Consider the following 15,709-nt stretch of genomic DNA (forward strand, 5'->3'; position numbering starts at 1 on the left):
TGTCCAAACCATCTCAGTCTGGTCTCTCTAACTTTATCTCCCAGTTGTTCAACCTGTGCTGTACCTCTGATGATCTCATTCCTAATCTTATCCATTGTCACTCCTAAGAAGAACCTCAACATTTTCATTTCAGCCTCTTCCAGTTCTGCCTCCTGTCTTTTTGTCCATGTCTCTGTCTCCAGATCATACAACAGAGCTGGTCTCACCAATGTCTTGTAAACTCAATGTCTTGTAAACTTTTCCTTTGACCTTTGCTGACACCCTTTAGTCACAAATCACTCCTGAATTTTTTTCTCCATCCACTCCATCCTGCCTGGACTCTTTTTTTCACCTCTTTACAGTTCAATTCAATTCAATTCAAAAATACTTTATTAATCCCAAAGGGAAATTAAGTGTTGTCGTAGCTCATCATCCTTGTTTCATTCAAGAATTGTTAGATGCTGCTAGCTGTGGGCAGGAAGGTTTTCCTGCAGTGAAGCCGAAGAATCTGGTCACAGATACCGATCCGTCCACCTGGATCCATCTTGCTGTCAGATCCAGTGGGCCTCTCGGTCCTCCTGGGCAGCAGGACTGCCTGAATGCCAGGCAGAATTCCTCCCTGAGCGATGGTCACTGCTCCCAGCAGTCTGCCGAGCTTCTCATCACCACGGACAGACAGCTGAAGGTGCCGGGAGATGATCCCGGTCCTCCCATTGTCACGAGCCAAGTTTCTCACCAGCTCCAGGATCTCAGTGGTCAGGTACTCGTGAACCGCCGCCAGGTTGACGGGAATTCATCCACGGCACCTCCTTTTCAACTCATTTGGGATTTGGGGCTGTAGTTCAAGTATTTGAGCTTTGAGATGTTAATCAGCCGCTCCTTACCACACTTTTCACACTTTACCACACTCCCCATTTTCCTGGACAGTGGACCTGAAGTATTCAAAGTCCTGCACCTTTGTGACCTCTGCTCCTTGTAGCCTCACTGTTCCACTGGCCTCCCTCTCATTCACACACATGTACTCTGTCTTACTATGACTGACTTTCATTCCTCTTTTTTCAATCACAAGTGTTAGTCGGTCCAACACCAGAGCAAACAAGAAGGGGCTCAAACCCGATTCTTGATGCAAGTCCACCTCCACTTTGCAGCTATCTGTCACTCCTAACACACAACTCACCACTGTCCTGCTGTCCTCATACATGTCCTGTACCAGTCTAACATGCTTCGCTGCCACTCCAGATTTCCTCATACAAAACCACACCTCCTCACTCTGCACCCTGTCATATGCTTTTTCTAAAGCCACAAAGCCACAATGAAGTCCTGCCTGACCCTCTCTTTACTTCTCCATCAGTATCAAAGATGGAGTATCTCTCCAGTTTTAGTTTCTCTCTGTTGATTCCCTGTCAAATTCAGAATAGAATTCAAAATCTTACTTCTAACCTACAAAGCCCTCAACAACCTAGCTCCATCTTATATTGTAGAATTTATTATCCTGATGCATGCTCAATAATCCAGGTGGAAAAATCTAAAAAAAAAAAAGTTAAATCTGGTCCTCTGGACATTCAAAAAAAAAATTGTAGAAAGTTTTGTCTCTCATCCGAAAGACTTCTTCAGTCTGAGGTGCTGTTTTCAGCTCAGTCTCTTAAATAGCACCTTCTCAGAGTGGATCAACCAGTTTGCTGCTGACAACCAAAACCAGCTGATCACATGCTCAAGGAGGACCATCAGCCTAACAATGGATCATTAGCACACTGATGGCTGTTTACTACTCACAGAGGGCTGAGTGATACTAGCAATCACAGCATTGTAAGAGGGGGACAGTTGAACCCGGAGGCCTCCACCCCTGTTTAATGATGAACGATTTCTTTTCACAAAGATGGCCTCCTTTACTCCTCTCTCAAACCATCGTTCCTCTCTATCCAGGATGTGAACATCTTCATCCCTGAAAGAGTGACCGCTGGCCTGGAGATGAGTGTAGACCGCAGAGTCCTGGCCTGATGATGATGATCTTCTGTGCTGGTCCATCCTTTTGGCCAGTGGCTGTTTAGTTTCCCAATGTAAGACTGATCACTCTAATGACACTGAACAGCATACACAATATTACTCTGTTTGTGCCGGGGGACTGGATCTTTGGGATGAACCAGTCTTTGCCATCATGTATTTTGGGGTTTAAAAGCCACTGGGTCGTAGCTAAACACAGCACCTCAGAATGAGGAAGTCTTTCGAATGAAAGACAAAATGTTTCTACAATAAAAAAAAATAAAAAAAATTAATGTCCAGAGGACCAGATTTAACTTTTTTTAGATACAGAATTTATTGTTCCATTTTTCTTAAAGAGCACTTCACTCTCAGACTGCAGGTTTACTTGCGGTTCCTAGAGTTTCAAAAGCAGAGTGGGAGGAAGATCTTTCAGTTATCAGACTCCTCTCTTATGGAACCAACTTCCAGTTTATGGCCATGAGGCTGACACATTGTCCAGTTTTAAGACTGGGATTAAGTCTTTCCTTTTTGATAACTCCTATAGTTAGGTCTAAAAAAGTAAAATCTGGTCCTCTGGATAGTCAAAAAAATAAAACAAAGCAAATCAACAAAAAAATGTAGAAACGTTTCGTCTCTCATCCGAGAGACTTCCTCAGTCTGAGGAGCTGTTTTCAGCTCAGTCTCTTAAATAGCACCTTCTCAGAGTGGATCAACCAGTTTTGCTGCTGACAACCAAAACCAGCTGATCACATGCTCAAGAAGGACCATCAGCCTAACAATGGATCATTAGCACACTGATGGCTGTTTACTACTCACAGAGGGCTGAGTGATACTAGCAATCACAGCATTGTAAGAGGGGGACGATGATGCAGTTCAGTTAAAGTCTGGTTCTTAGGGGACCATCTGTCCAGATTATCATCCACCACTGTGTTAAAGTCTCCTCCCCATAAAATTTTAGCAGTGGGAAATTAATGTACTATTCGTTCAATTTTTTCTTCTAAGGTCAAAAATAACTGTTTGTTGTATTGCTTATTATTGTATCCATATGTATTGATAATTAAAAAGTGTGATTGATCAGTTTCAGTCAAGAGTATAATCCATCGGCCTTCAGCATCTGTTACTTGTTTTAGAATTGTCCCTTTAAATTGAACATGCAGGATAGCTGCACCAGCTGATTCATTACTTCCAAATGAAAACCATATCTGACGACCCCACTGACTTCTCCAAAATGTTACATCAGTTTCCAAAGCATGGGTCTCCTATATAAATTAAAAATCAGCATTTTTGTTAAGGCAGTATAAAAATAAAGCTTTCCGTTTAACGCTGTTTCTAATGCCCCTGGCATTCACAGAAAAAAACAGAAATAGACATGAACTAATCCCCTGAAATCTGACTCATCAGATAAATAAATAAGCCTAAATAATAAAGCACTACATACAAGTTGTGAAATGCTAGCTGAAAAAGCTAAATAAAAGTAACAAAATTCTGTATAAAATTAACAAAAGGCTAGCTAAAAGCTAAGAGCAGCTAACTAGAAGTATTGGAAAGATCAAAACAATAAAAATATTTGCTACATAAAACTAAATGCTACCTAAAAGATAACAGCAGTAAAAGGCAAATGAAAAGTAGCAAAAATAGTAGCTAAAAGATAAAAGTAGCAAAGACTATTAAAAAAACCCCAAAGGTTTTAGAAGAGTTGGAAGGGATGTCAGTTTATAAATGGAAGATTGTTTTGTCAGTAAAGTTAAATCTTTTTAAAAGTAGAAAAGTTTTAAAGTCTTGGCACTCGTCTCCTGAACAAGATGAAGCTTTTGACGTGTAAACATTTAAAGTATGAAACAAATAGTTTGATGCCAACAACCAAAGAAAATGAACAGCAGGAAACCAATGGTGGGAACGCTGACTCATCGTTCACACAAACATCACACATACTGTTACTGTTAACACTCTGAGAAACAGTTCATACAAAGAGACACACGGCCATTAAAGTACACAAGCGGTAAACTTCAGAGTCTTAAACTTGAACTAAAATGCCACTTCTACTTGTAAATTTACCAAAACATACATAATTTAGATAACCTTGGAGCAAAACCATGTAAAGAAACGATCATAAAACTGTTTAAACAGAGTCAGTCTGCATCGTGTTCATGTCACACTGTAGCCCTTTACTGTATGTAAAAATCATTTATTTGACTGTTACTCTTCGTTAAAGGTTATTACACATGAACTTAACATTAAACTTCTACTTTACCAGATAAAAAAATGAAGTTTAAAACCACTAATCAAAGTTTTAGACATGAAACATTATTTCAGTTTGAAATATTCCTAAAAATAGTTTGTCTGTATCAAAACTGTCATTAAGCAACTCCAGTCCAAACAAAGTGAGCCTGTCCCTGTAAGTACTGAAGTGATGGGCTCAGAAGATGCAAGTAAGTGAAGAATAAAATACTCTCAGGTACTACAAGTTTTCTCTTTAACTCTCTCGAGTCTTGTAAAAACACGTCGTTCGCTTGTTGTGAAATGAAGACTACTTAAATGAAGATTACTTAATTTCCCTCTGGGATTAATAAAGTATTTTTGAATTTGAAGGGAATGAAGAAAGGAAGATTCAGAGATCTGGTCAGGTTCTATGGTAACCTTGACGACCCTGAGTTCATCAAGTTCAAGGTTAAACCTTGAACTTGATGAACTCAGGGTCTTGAACTTGATGAACTCAGGGTCATCAAGTTCAAGGTTAAACCTTGACCTTGATGACCCTGAGGTTAAACCTTGATGAACTCAGGGTCATCAAGTTCAAGGTTAAACCTTGACCTTGATGAACTCATGGTCTTGAACTTGATGAACTCATGGTCTTGAACTTGATGAACTCAGGGTCATCAAGTTCAAGGTTTAACCTTGAACTTGATGACCCTGAGGTTAAACCTTGATGAACTCAGGGTCATCAAGTTCAAGGTAAAACCTTGACCTTGATGAACTTATGGTCATCAAGGTCAAGGTTAAACCTTGACCTTGATGACCCTGAGGTTAAACCTTAATGACCTCTGGGTCCTCTGCGCAGAAAGAAAGGGTACATTAGGAGCATTCAAAAGTGTTGTGAATGTTGAATTTCAAATCTAGCAGATTAAAATTGCATTAAGTAATGACAAATATATTTTTAAAGATTTTCTTTTGAAGAACCGAATTGATCTGCTTATTAAACTTAAAGTCTGAGCTGAGTGTAAGCTATAACTTGTTTTAATTTAACAGTAAAAACGTGAGTAAATGTATGATTTTAATATAAGAGCAAAAATGTGGCTTAATATGTAAAATTAAATGGTAAACAGTGGAGTAGACTGAACTATATTTCCAAAGATATGGTGTTTTTCCAAATCTGTTTTGCCATAAACGACTAAACAGAATGAAGGTATTTTATAAGAAAAACTTTTGTTCATAAAACGGTGGCAGAAGCTTCTGTTTAAGATGAGCTCCAGGTGTGAAAAAACAAGGTAAACACACACAAATACATGTAGGACGGACAGGCCCGTGTATTATGTGATGAGTTAAAATAGTAATTTTTTTTGAATGTGGAAATAATGTGGTTTGTAAAATGTATTTTAAAATAAATAAAAAAAATCTATGTATTATGTGATGAGTTAAAATCGTTTTTTTTTATGTGGTTTGTAAAATGTATTTAAAAAATAAAAAATCGGATGAGTTAAAAGTGTTTTTTTTTTTTTAATGTGAAAAAAATGCGGTTTGTAAAATGTAAATAAAATTAAAAATAAACTTAAAAAATCCAATGGGAATGTCTGCTACGTTTGAAAATAAATTATGTAGAATTTAACATCTAAAGTTCGCCGCTGACGTCACGCGCCGGATGGAACGTCGGAGTTGTTTGAATTAAAAAGGGTAAGATGGAGTCCGGCATCTTTGGCTGCCTATGAATCTGAAGACCAGTGTCCACCTTTATTCCTGGTGTGTTCAAGACACACACTCCTTCCTCCTCATGGACACTGGCGCCAGATTCATCCCGGGGTGACATCGGGGGCACCCCGGGTGAAAGCGGCCAAAGAGCAAGCGCTCGCAACAGGCAGCCCTTCCACTACCTGGAGCGCCCCCTGAGGCAGACGCCACCCAAAGAATTACACTAGACTGGGACCTTATATATGGCGTTGTCATGCGAATTTCTATTATGGTTTCTACTCAAGGCTCCAATTCTGGGTTCAAATTAAATAGAGCCTAGAACAACAGAAAGCCTGAACCCTTTTTCACATCTTATTTTTTTTTTATTTGTTTATTTTTAGTCAGTTTTTAGTTTTTTAAGAACAGATGCATGATGGGAAATCAAACGGCGTCATGACGTCATCTAGTTTACACGTCGGCCAACATGAAAACCGAATTCATTACTGGTACTGAGGACATGGACGTGTAGTACCCTGGAAGGCGCTGTACAAGTTTGTTTCATACACGAATTCATAAACGAAATGGCGAGAGCTTGCTGTGTTGTCTATAGATATCATAGAAAAGCTAGATCCCGCATTGTCTGCTGCGGCGCGGGAATTTCGGCCGCCATCTTTGAGGGGTCGTCCTTATTTGGTTAAAGCAGATGTTTCAGCACTTCTCAGCTTATTTCTGTTCTAATCGACGGACTGTTGACGTCAGGTCTCGGGGGATAACTTTTCACAAGTAAGATGAACATAGTATTGTTAGTATTTTGTGAATATAATATTACTGTACTGTATTTATGTCCACCAGCTGATGTGATGTTCAGTGTAACACGGTGTTCAGCTGCAATGAAGCTGACTGAGATCTGATGACAGGAATATTTTTCTAACAAGCTTACTCACAATTTCAGCAGCTTTGGTTCATTATCAACAGATATGCACCAGAATTGGAGTTTTGTTTAAGTTCTAGGAAATAAAAAAATAAAACTAGGGAGAATATAGGAAATGGAAAATAAACTTGGCCTCTTTTGTACAATGTTTTTGTGTAGACACAAATCTCCTGTTTTCATTTTGAAGGTTTTCCAAAGAACAAGATGTGAGGAAGAGGAGGAAGTATCTTTGAGGAGGATTCTTCTGAGCAGTGAGGATTTTAAACTGGAGGATTTTGATCAAACTGATCAGACTGTCTGAGAGATGGTGTGGTACCATCGGTTCACCTTCAAAGAGTAGAAGCATCATTATAAGTTCATTAGAGTTCATAAATGTACATATTTTATTGTCAGTCACAAGGTGAGACACCTCCATGTGTTTATATGAACAGGTAACTATAGACTGTAAAGTTCATATTTATGTTTTTTTATTTCAGCTTGAAAACTGCAGGACTACAGGAACTCAACAAAAGCTGGAGCTGCTCTGTCTGTGGCCTCTCAGGAACGTGCACGTCTCACACACACTCAGGAACGTGCACGTCACACACACAACCTCGGCCTAATGATGTGAGTATTTCTATTTTAAACTTTTATTTTCTCATTTACTCTTTATTTATACATTTATTGAGTCACGACAACTCATTTTGGAGAGAGACCTGTTTAGGAGCAGATGGTGGGGGTTGAGTGCCTTGCTCAGGGGCCCAGAGTGGGGCCAATGAGGGTGGAGGCAGGTGTGGGTGTTTCACGTTTTCCACCCACATTTTGATGTTGATGGTACCGGGAGTTGAACCTGCAACTTTCTGATCACAGGCCCATCTTCTAACCTCTGCGCCACCACTCCCCCACATAACATCATATCATAATGGTCATATTAAAATCTCACTGGGTTCCTTCCAGATGTGTTAAACAGCTACTGGTCCTCCTGATGTTTCCAGGTGTCTGTGGTCAGTGGATGAAAAGCCTGGCATGAACAAGATGATGCTGGAGATCATCATTTGAGGAGAGCTCCCACCTTCTAACTCTGAAGAACAACGGCAGCTGAGTGATTCCCCTTTAGGTCCATTTTTTTACAGTATACAAACATGCATACTTATACACATCTTTAAAACAAATTTAAACAGTTTATATATGATGTATTAAAGTAATTTCAAAAAGTAGTTAGGATATGATGCAAAATTGTAAAGATAACCAAATATTTGTTCCCATTTATTTACCACGGTACATGACCTATGTGCCTCTAGTGAACACAGATCATAAAACTTTGAACTCCTTCTGGCAGGCTAAGCATGTCTGTGGAGGAGCTTCATGAGGAATGTGTGACTGCAGCACCTCACCACAGAAGCTCGGGAGAAGGTGTCAGTCCAAGGAAACAGCAGAGAGGTGGATGCACGTTCTTCAGGCAGCTGACCTCCCCAACATCCAGCTGTTGTATCCTTTGTCCTCATCCCATCTTCCACTGGATTTTGTGGAAATGATTTTCTCTCATGACAAATAAGTGGACTGATGTGCAAAACAGATGTTCTTCTGAACTAATTAGAAATGAGCTCATTGTCAGTCTAAATGATGAAACGTCTTGCTCAGAGTTTTACTCTTAGGCTCTGAAAAACAAAGCACTCCTTACTGCGGCATGAACTCTGCACAAATACATATGGAAGAAACTGGTTGACCCCACATGATGGAGCATTGCCCTTTTTAGTGTACAAATACTTTTTTTACTGCACGTGGAAAGTCCTGACTTTTGAGGCACAATGTGTTTGTTTACAAATTTCCTACAAACTTTATGTTTACACTAAATGCATTATTACACAAATGTTCTTATTGTTTTCTGTTAATACTGTTTTAAGCTAAGCAGAGCAAAATAATATTTAAGAAAGATCAATTCTTTTGAGAAATATTTTACTCTGGTAATTCTATTTGCACTCAAAATAAATTGTTAAATTGTGTACTAGTTAACGCTCTATGCATACTTTTATCATTCAAAAACATGCATCCAGTTAAATTCAGGTTCATTTCAGAGCAAGAAGAGCAGAGGGGGAGGGACCCTGAGGTCATCAAGGTCTTTTCATGATCTTTTCCTTGTAGACCATGTATTTTGAGATTCCAGCGTCTCTTGTATCTCTCCAGCTCTGTTTTTCATTTTGTTCTTTATTTTCTTTTGTGAGTTGGGGTATTATTTTTTCAAAGTCTTTTACTTTAGCTTTGCACTCCTCGATATCGGCTGCATTCATTTCCACCAGTTTAGCAATGCTAGTTACCATCGTGGAAGTTATGGTCAACTGCTCCCTTCAGTGTTTGCGGTCACATTTACAAATGCTTCAAGAAGGATCTCATTTGACTGGACCTGGGTTGTTTTAATCTTATTAGGTGGAATCGTTGATTTGGTTGGAGTAACAGGTGATTTTTTTCTCTTACCAGAGGGGTTAGAAGTTTCCGTCGGTGTATAGTCATGTTCAGCCACACTAGCTTGGGTTAAGTTTAGCTTAGCATTAGCTTTCCCACTCGCCATGTCTTAGTTTGAGTATTTGGAGTATGTGCAGATTTTTCACATGAAGTAGACAGACTCACTTGAAGATATACACTTTTTGTTTGTCTGACTTTGCTGATGTTGGTATTACACTTGAATTCCGGGGCAGCAGGGTGCGAGTTCAGAAGAAGACGTCTGCTAGATCCGCCATCTTGTCGGTCTCCTCGATGGTCGCCATTCTTACTGATATGCAAAACGCAAGCGCCAGAACAAGCGAGAGAAATGGATGGACTGTCGGAATAGCAAGTGCAAGACTCCTTACGTTGAAAAGCTAAACAAAGATGCAAAGGAGCGCTACATCGAGAAAATAAGGGTAATTCATGGGCTTGATCCATACGAACACCGTGCGTGGACAAGTGATTTGAACGAGCTACTGCCATTAACGTTTCCAGATTTGTTTAGCTACCTTGTTTGTGGAGTGAGCGCCTACACATTCAGCAGTTCAAGAATTATAAATGGAACTGGGTAACTGGGTTACAACCAGTGGGACAGAGTACAGGTCGGGACTAATAATTTGCAGTGACATTCAACATGAAACGCCTGTGTTTTACAGAATAGAAAAAATTATTGTTGTTCATGGTGTTATCTGGTTCCTTGTAAACAACTTGTGGTTGACCATTTCAGTGAACATTTTCATGCTTACAAAGTATTTGAAATTAATGACAAAGATGTTGTTAAAGCAGACGGTCTTGTGATTTATAAGCCATTTGACTTACAAAGTGCTTATGGTGGAGATGAGAGCCAATATATTGTGTCATTGTTTTCTTTGTAAATGTTTAAATTGTGCCTGATCTTATTGTACTAATTCCTACGGTGCTGTGCTGTAAAGTACAGCGAGGTGATGGGCCCCGTGGCCTCAGTCCTTTCTAGGGCCCTCTTCAATCTCAGCACCACAATCCTGCAGAGGAGAGGACAACAACTGACACTAGGCTCAGTACAAAGTTCCTGTCGCTCCAAGAGAATATAGTATTGTCTTTGATGCTCTCCCATCTGGTTTGCTCATGTTGTTTAAAGATGTTGACTTCTCTTCTATCCAGTCTATGAGTCCTCCTGACCCTAAGCAGTCTGCTGTTGGTACGTTCTGTTTCTCAGTTCAACTAAAAGGCGTCAGTTCCAAAATCCGTTCTTTATTTCAAGAACATCTGGTTTCATCTCCATCTTGTGTTTCCTATTGGAACACCTTTGTGCAGAATCTTAATTGGAAAAAAGTTTGGTCTCTCCCACATTTTTCTCCCCCCTCTCTAGTAAAGTCAAAGACGTTTATTTTAAATTAATTCATAAATTTCATCCAACCAAACACTTTTTTCAGAAATACAAAGCTGATATTGATATTTCGTGTTCATTCTGTAAGCTTTGTCCAGAAACATCTGTTCATCTTTTTTGGAAGTGTACATACTCACAGAACTTTTGGAAGGACATTGTTGCTCTGATATCCAATAATATCCAACCAGGTTTCCTTCTCTGTTTTGAAAATGTTCTGTTTGGTATCCTAGATTTCAAGACGAAAGACTCCTCTCACGTCTTTATGATCAATCTGATCTTGTTTCTTACTAAGTTCCATATCCATAAAAGTAAAATAACGCATAGGAAACCTTTTTTTGATCTCTTTGTAATGGATGTAAAACTGCATCTTGACTCGGTCTCAGACTCAAATAACAAAAAGGCTATAAAAACAAAAAAACATCTGTAATGAATACAACTTAACTTTGTAACTCGCATTTATTTATCTTTGTATTTTTTATTAAATTTTTTATTATTGTTTGCTTCCTTTTTTCTTCTTTCTTTGATATGTTCTTCAATGTGTATTTTTTAGATTGTTTTATTTGAAGTAAAGTTGTAAATAAAGATTTGAAAAACAAAATTGAGGGTGACGTAGCGCAGCTTGACCACACAGTGGCGCTGTTTCACCATGGAAATAATTATACCTCAGTTCTTGGTATGGAAGTTGTTACATTTACAGTGGTGGAGAAAGTACTCAAACACTGTACTTAAGTAAAAGTACAAATAAACAGACAAAAATGTACTCTAGTAAAAGTAGAAGTACCACATTAACATTTTTACTTAAGTAAAAGTAAATAAGTACTTGCTTTTAAAATACTTAAAGTATTAAAAGTAAAAGTACTTGCTGAATTATTAATGCAATGGTCTACATATCGTTAAGTGTGCCTACCATATGTATATTTTGTGTAATACATTAATAGTGTTGAGTCATTTTAATGAACGATGCTGCAGATAATACATGTTTTTATTGTGTTTACTCTGTGACACAGTTCACACTTGGACTTGTGATTCTGTGTGTCAGAATTTCAGGGATGACCTGCAGAGTTAAATGCCATTAAACAAAATAAAGAGGAATGATTTTACCTTAGAAAATTTTATTTAACACAAAGCAAAACCAATGTGCCATTTTAACTGCAGTAAACATGTTTAAGTAAAAGTTGTCTGCTTGAGCAAAAGGGGCATTAGACACAACTAACAAAGGAACATGCTCTGATCATTTCAACTCCAATGTGTCATCAGCTCTAATTAAAATACTGTCTAGTCGACCTTGTAATGGGTCAACAGTGAACAATATTTTAACTTGGTATGGTATAAAGTTTATTCATTTAAATAAAGTACAAAACAATTCCATAACAATATAAAAAGATACAAGAGATTTTAAATGAAAGGCAGCAGAAAGAATGAAAACATCTTATTATATCTGCCCCTTTTTTCAAACAATTATTTCAATCATAATTATCTTCAAGTAACAGAACAAAATAAATAACTCTTTCTAATTTTTCTAATTTGAACACAAAAAACACACTAAGCTACTTCATATATACTTTTTTAACAATTCAGCTTTGATCTTTTCTTCCTGACACCATTTTCAAAACTTGGACCTGAGCGTCGAGACATTTGGAGACATCTCTTGTCTCCTGTCCTAACATCATGAACTGACACATTTTAATACTGCAGCAAGAATTTCTTGTTCAAGTTCAGAAGAAGTTGGTTTCCAAAGTTTTTTGAGTCCAATCTGGCTCTTTTTGGAGAGAGAAGCTGTCCTGTTGTACCGAGTAGTCTTTCAATAAGGCCATGGGTGGAGCATATCTTCTGGCTGACTCTCTTGCAGTGAAATACATTTTGGTGTGTTAGTGGTGCTGTGGGTGCACCCAGCTTAATGATGTATATAGTAGAATAAGTCATTGGCCCAGCTCTTCTTGAAGGTGGGCCTAACGTTACCTGCCCACTTTGCAGTGATTCAATGGACCAGCTCCCCTCTCACCATTGGTTACTTTCAAAGTAACAAACAAATCAAAAAGCTGCAACATGAATGTAACTTGTAATGCAGCGCATCATAGAAATGTAGTGTAGTAGAAAGTACAGATACTTGATGTACAATGTAGTGGAGTAAAAGTATAAAGTACCCACATTTAACTCTACTTAAGTAAAGAACAGATACATGAAAAATGTACTTAAGTACAGTAACAAAGTATTTGTACTTCGTTACATGCCACCACTGTACCTGACACATTGTAGTAGGACCTGGCTGCAGCAAACAGAAGGTGCTGCAAGGGGCAGTCGTTTTATTTTGAAACTCAGAATCGGAAGTGTGAGTGTTTGGATGCCGTCACTTCCTGCAGCTAATGTTTACAGTAGTCCATGTGGTTTCTTCTACAAGAGGCAGAAATAATTCAAATAATGTCGTGAGTGTTCACTGAAGGAACGACTGAATACGGCTTTTATTTTTGTCAGCGTTTGTTTAAAATGGCGGAAGAAAGTCAGCCCGTTTCTAGGAACAAACACGCTGTTTGATACCTTGACCTTTGACCTTTGTGTATGAAACAAGCTCGAGACGTTTTAGAACTCAACAACACCACAATTAATTTGCTCACCAGAACACACTTCTTAATAATTGTCAGCGTTTGTTTATTCTGAAGGAAGTGGCCATCAGCTGTATTATGATAATGCAGGCAGGCGAAGGCGGACGATCGTTTTTGTCTGTGTGTCTGTTAGCAAAATATCTCATGAACCAGTGAACGAATTTCAATAAAACTTGGAAAAAGTAATAAATGAATACACAACTGCAAATATTTACCTTTTGGAGCCAACCTGATTCAGAATGGCCGCTACAACCAGCTGAACTTAAAAAAAGGCAACAATTGCTATAACTCGGTCAATGTTACAGATGTTGTTAAAATTTGGTGTGGTAGTAGCTGAGCATCATTCACACACTATACTCCTCCAAATGTTTACTGAGCTCTTTTTAAAAACTTTAGTATCGACTGATTGAGTATATCACTGGATGGATTTAACTGAAATGTCACCAAAGTGATCATTTAAAGTACATCTACAGCTGATTAACTTTTGTAGTCAATAAAAGATGGCTACCAAAGCTAAACAACACTAACAGACACATTAGACCCTCAGGGCTGTGTGTTGAGCCCCCTCCTGTTCACTCTGCTCACATGACTGCGCACCTTCCATCCAGGCTGTCGTATTGTAAAGTTTTCAGACGATACAGCGGTGGTTGGAAGCATCACAAACAATGAGTCCGGCTACAGGCTGGAGGTGGAACATCTGGAGAGCTGGTGCTGGAAGAACAGCCCTCACATTAATGTGAAGAAGAACCTTGAACCTTGAGAAATGGTTTTAAATTTGTCAGTTTTACATATAATTTGACATGAAAGGGGCTGGGCGATGTGCATTACTTCAAACAAAGCTATTATTTAAAAAATACAAAAAAAAAAACTTTATACCTGTATGTATTTATGTGGAATAAGTTTACCCTAAGTTGAGTTGGAAAATTTGACTTTAGGACATACTCTGTAGGTAGAATAATGTTTTCAGAGCATTTGAATCTATTGTTTCTATTTTTCCCCTCAGTGTGATCCTTGAGGACGACAAAAAGGAAGCGTTCAAGAAAAGTGAGAATGTTGCTTTTTACAGGTATGTTAAGCATTTTGAAGTAATTACACAAAGTAATGAGTACTTTTCAAACAGTGGATTTAGTGTTTTCTGTTGATAATGTATTGGTGTACAGAACTCTTCTAATCTTGTCACTTTTAAGGCGGCAGATGGAGGGTCCAAATATGAAGCACCGGGCCCTTTTAGACACCGTGGTCCTCACAGAGAAGGGTGCACACTTTGAGTTGTTGGAACTGAACACACAGGTCAGTCTTACTGAAAGGTATTCTGACAAGTGGTATATTTGCATTAGCATTAGCATTTTAAAAGTCTTTAAAAATGTAACATTTCCAAAAACTTGGCAATAAACAGACTGTCCAAACCTACAATAATGAACCCTATTGGAACTGTAATATAAGGAAGATAAATGTGCTCTTTAACAGTCACTTTTTTCACCTTCATACCTTCTTCTTTCTACAGACCAGACTGCTTCTTTCTTTGTCACCTTGCAAACATGATACTGTAAGGATATTAATAGATGAACTGCAGCCCTTCAAAGCTCGCTACAGAGTTGCAGATGTGATGATTGAAGAACCTCAAAGTGAACAGTAAGAACCTCCTCAGCATCGTCCTTTCATTATAGTTTATACCAGGGCTATTCAACTGGCGACCCAGGGACCAAGTCAGGCCCACGGGTGAACTGAGTTCGGCCCACCAATGGGTTCATTTTTAAATAAAACTAGATTTTAAACCATAAAACAAACAAACTTAATGACATAACTGCTGGATGTCTGGCCCCTGAGCTCTTGGCATTCAGTAACTGTGGCCCCCTGAGCAATTTAGTTGAATAGCCCTGGTTTATGCTGTAGTTATCCAGGCAGTGATTCACATCCTCCAGTGCATTCTTAGCTAGTTCCCTAACTTCAAACGTTTTGTGACTGTCTTGTTGCATATTTGTGTTTATTGACATGGAGAAAAAGATGCAGCAAGTTTTGGCTGATAAATGTTGCTCTCAGTAGGTGGAGAGTTTTATTGGATATACTTATTGCCCATTGCAGAAGACGAAAAGGCATTGTTTTTGTGTTGAGTTTGTGCATGTGTGTTTGTCTGTCATGTTAGCAACATATCTCACGAACCAGTGAACGTTTCAATTAAACGTTCAGAAAGCAACCATTAGATCAGTTAGAGTCAGAGAGATTTATTTGTCATTCTCATCTCATGTGGTCCATGTGGTGGAATGAAATTATGTACGCAGGGTCCCAGTTACATCCAACAATAAAATGTAAAATAAAAACAGTAATAAGATCTAAGATATGAACTAAGAAAAACATCAGCTAAAAGCTAAAAATAGCATAAAAACATTACGTCGAACAGCAGCACGACCATGAGTCTGTGTGAGCAGATGAGCACGAATGAACACAGCAACATGAAACAGATCAGCAGCAGCATGAAACAGATCAGCAGCAACATGAAACAGATCAGCAGCA

General features: G+C 38.5%; 1 protein-coding gene across 1 annotated transcript; it reads left to right on the forward strand.

Annotated features, from left to right (window-relative positions):
• Nucleotides 1-12,921: 12,921 nt before the first annotated feature.
• Nucleotides 12,922-14,917, forward strand: LOC119427186 (neutral alpha-glucosidase AB). The gene is made up of 4 exons (XM_037694767.1): nt 12,922-13,021; nt 14,202-14,264; nt 14,386-14,488; nt 14,703-14,917. The coding sequence occupies exons 1-4, from the start codon at nt 12,978-12,980 to the stop codon at nt 14,832-14,834; spliced, it is 342 nt and encodes a 113-aa protein (XP_037550695.1). The 5' UTR covers nt 12,922-12,977; the 3' UTR covers nt 14,835-14,917.
• The last annotated feature ends 792 nt before the right edge of the window (nt 14,918-15,709 follow it).

This window comes from Nematolebias whitei, chromosome 21, assembly GCF_014905685.2.
Source record: "Nematolebias whitei isolate Nwh7 chromosome 21, NemWhi1, whole genome shotgun sequence".
Taxonomy (NCBI): Eukaryota; Metazoa; Chordata; class Actinopteri; order Cyprinodontiformes; family Rivulidae; genus Nematolebias; species Nematolebias whitei.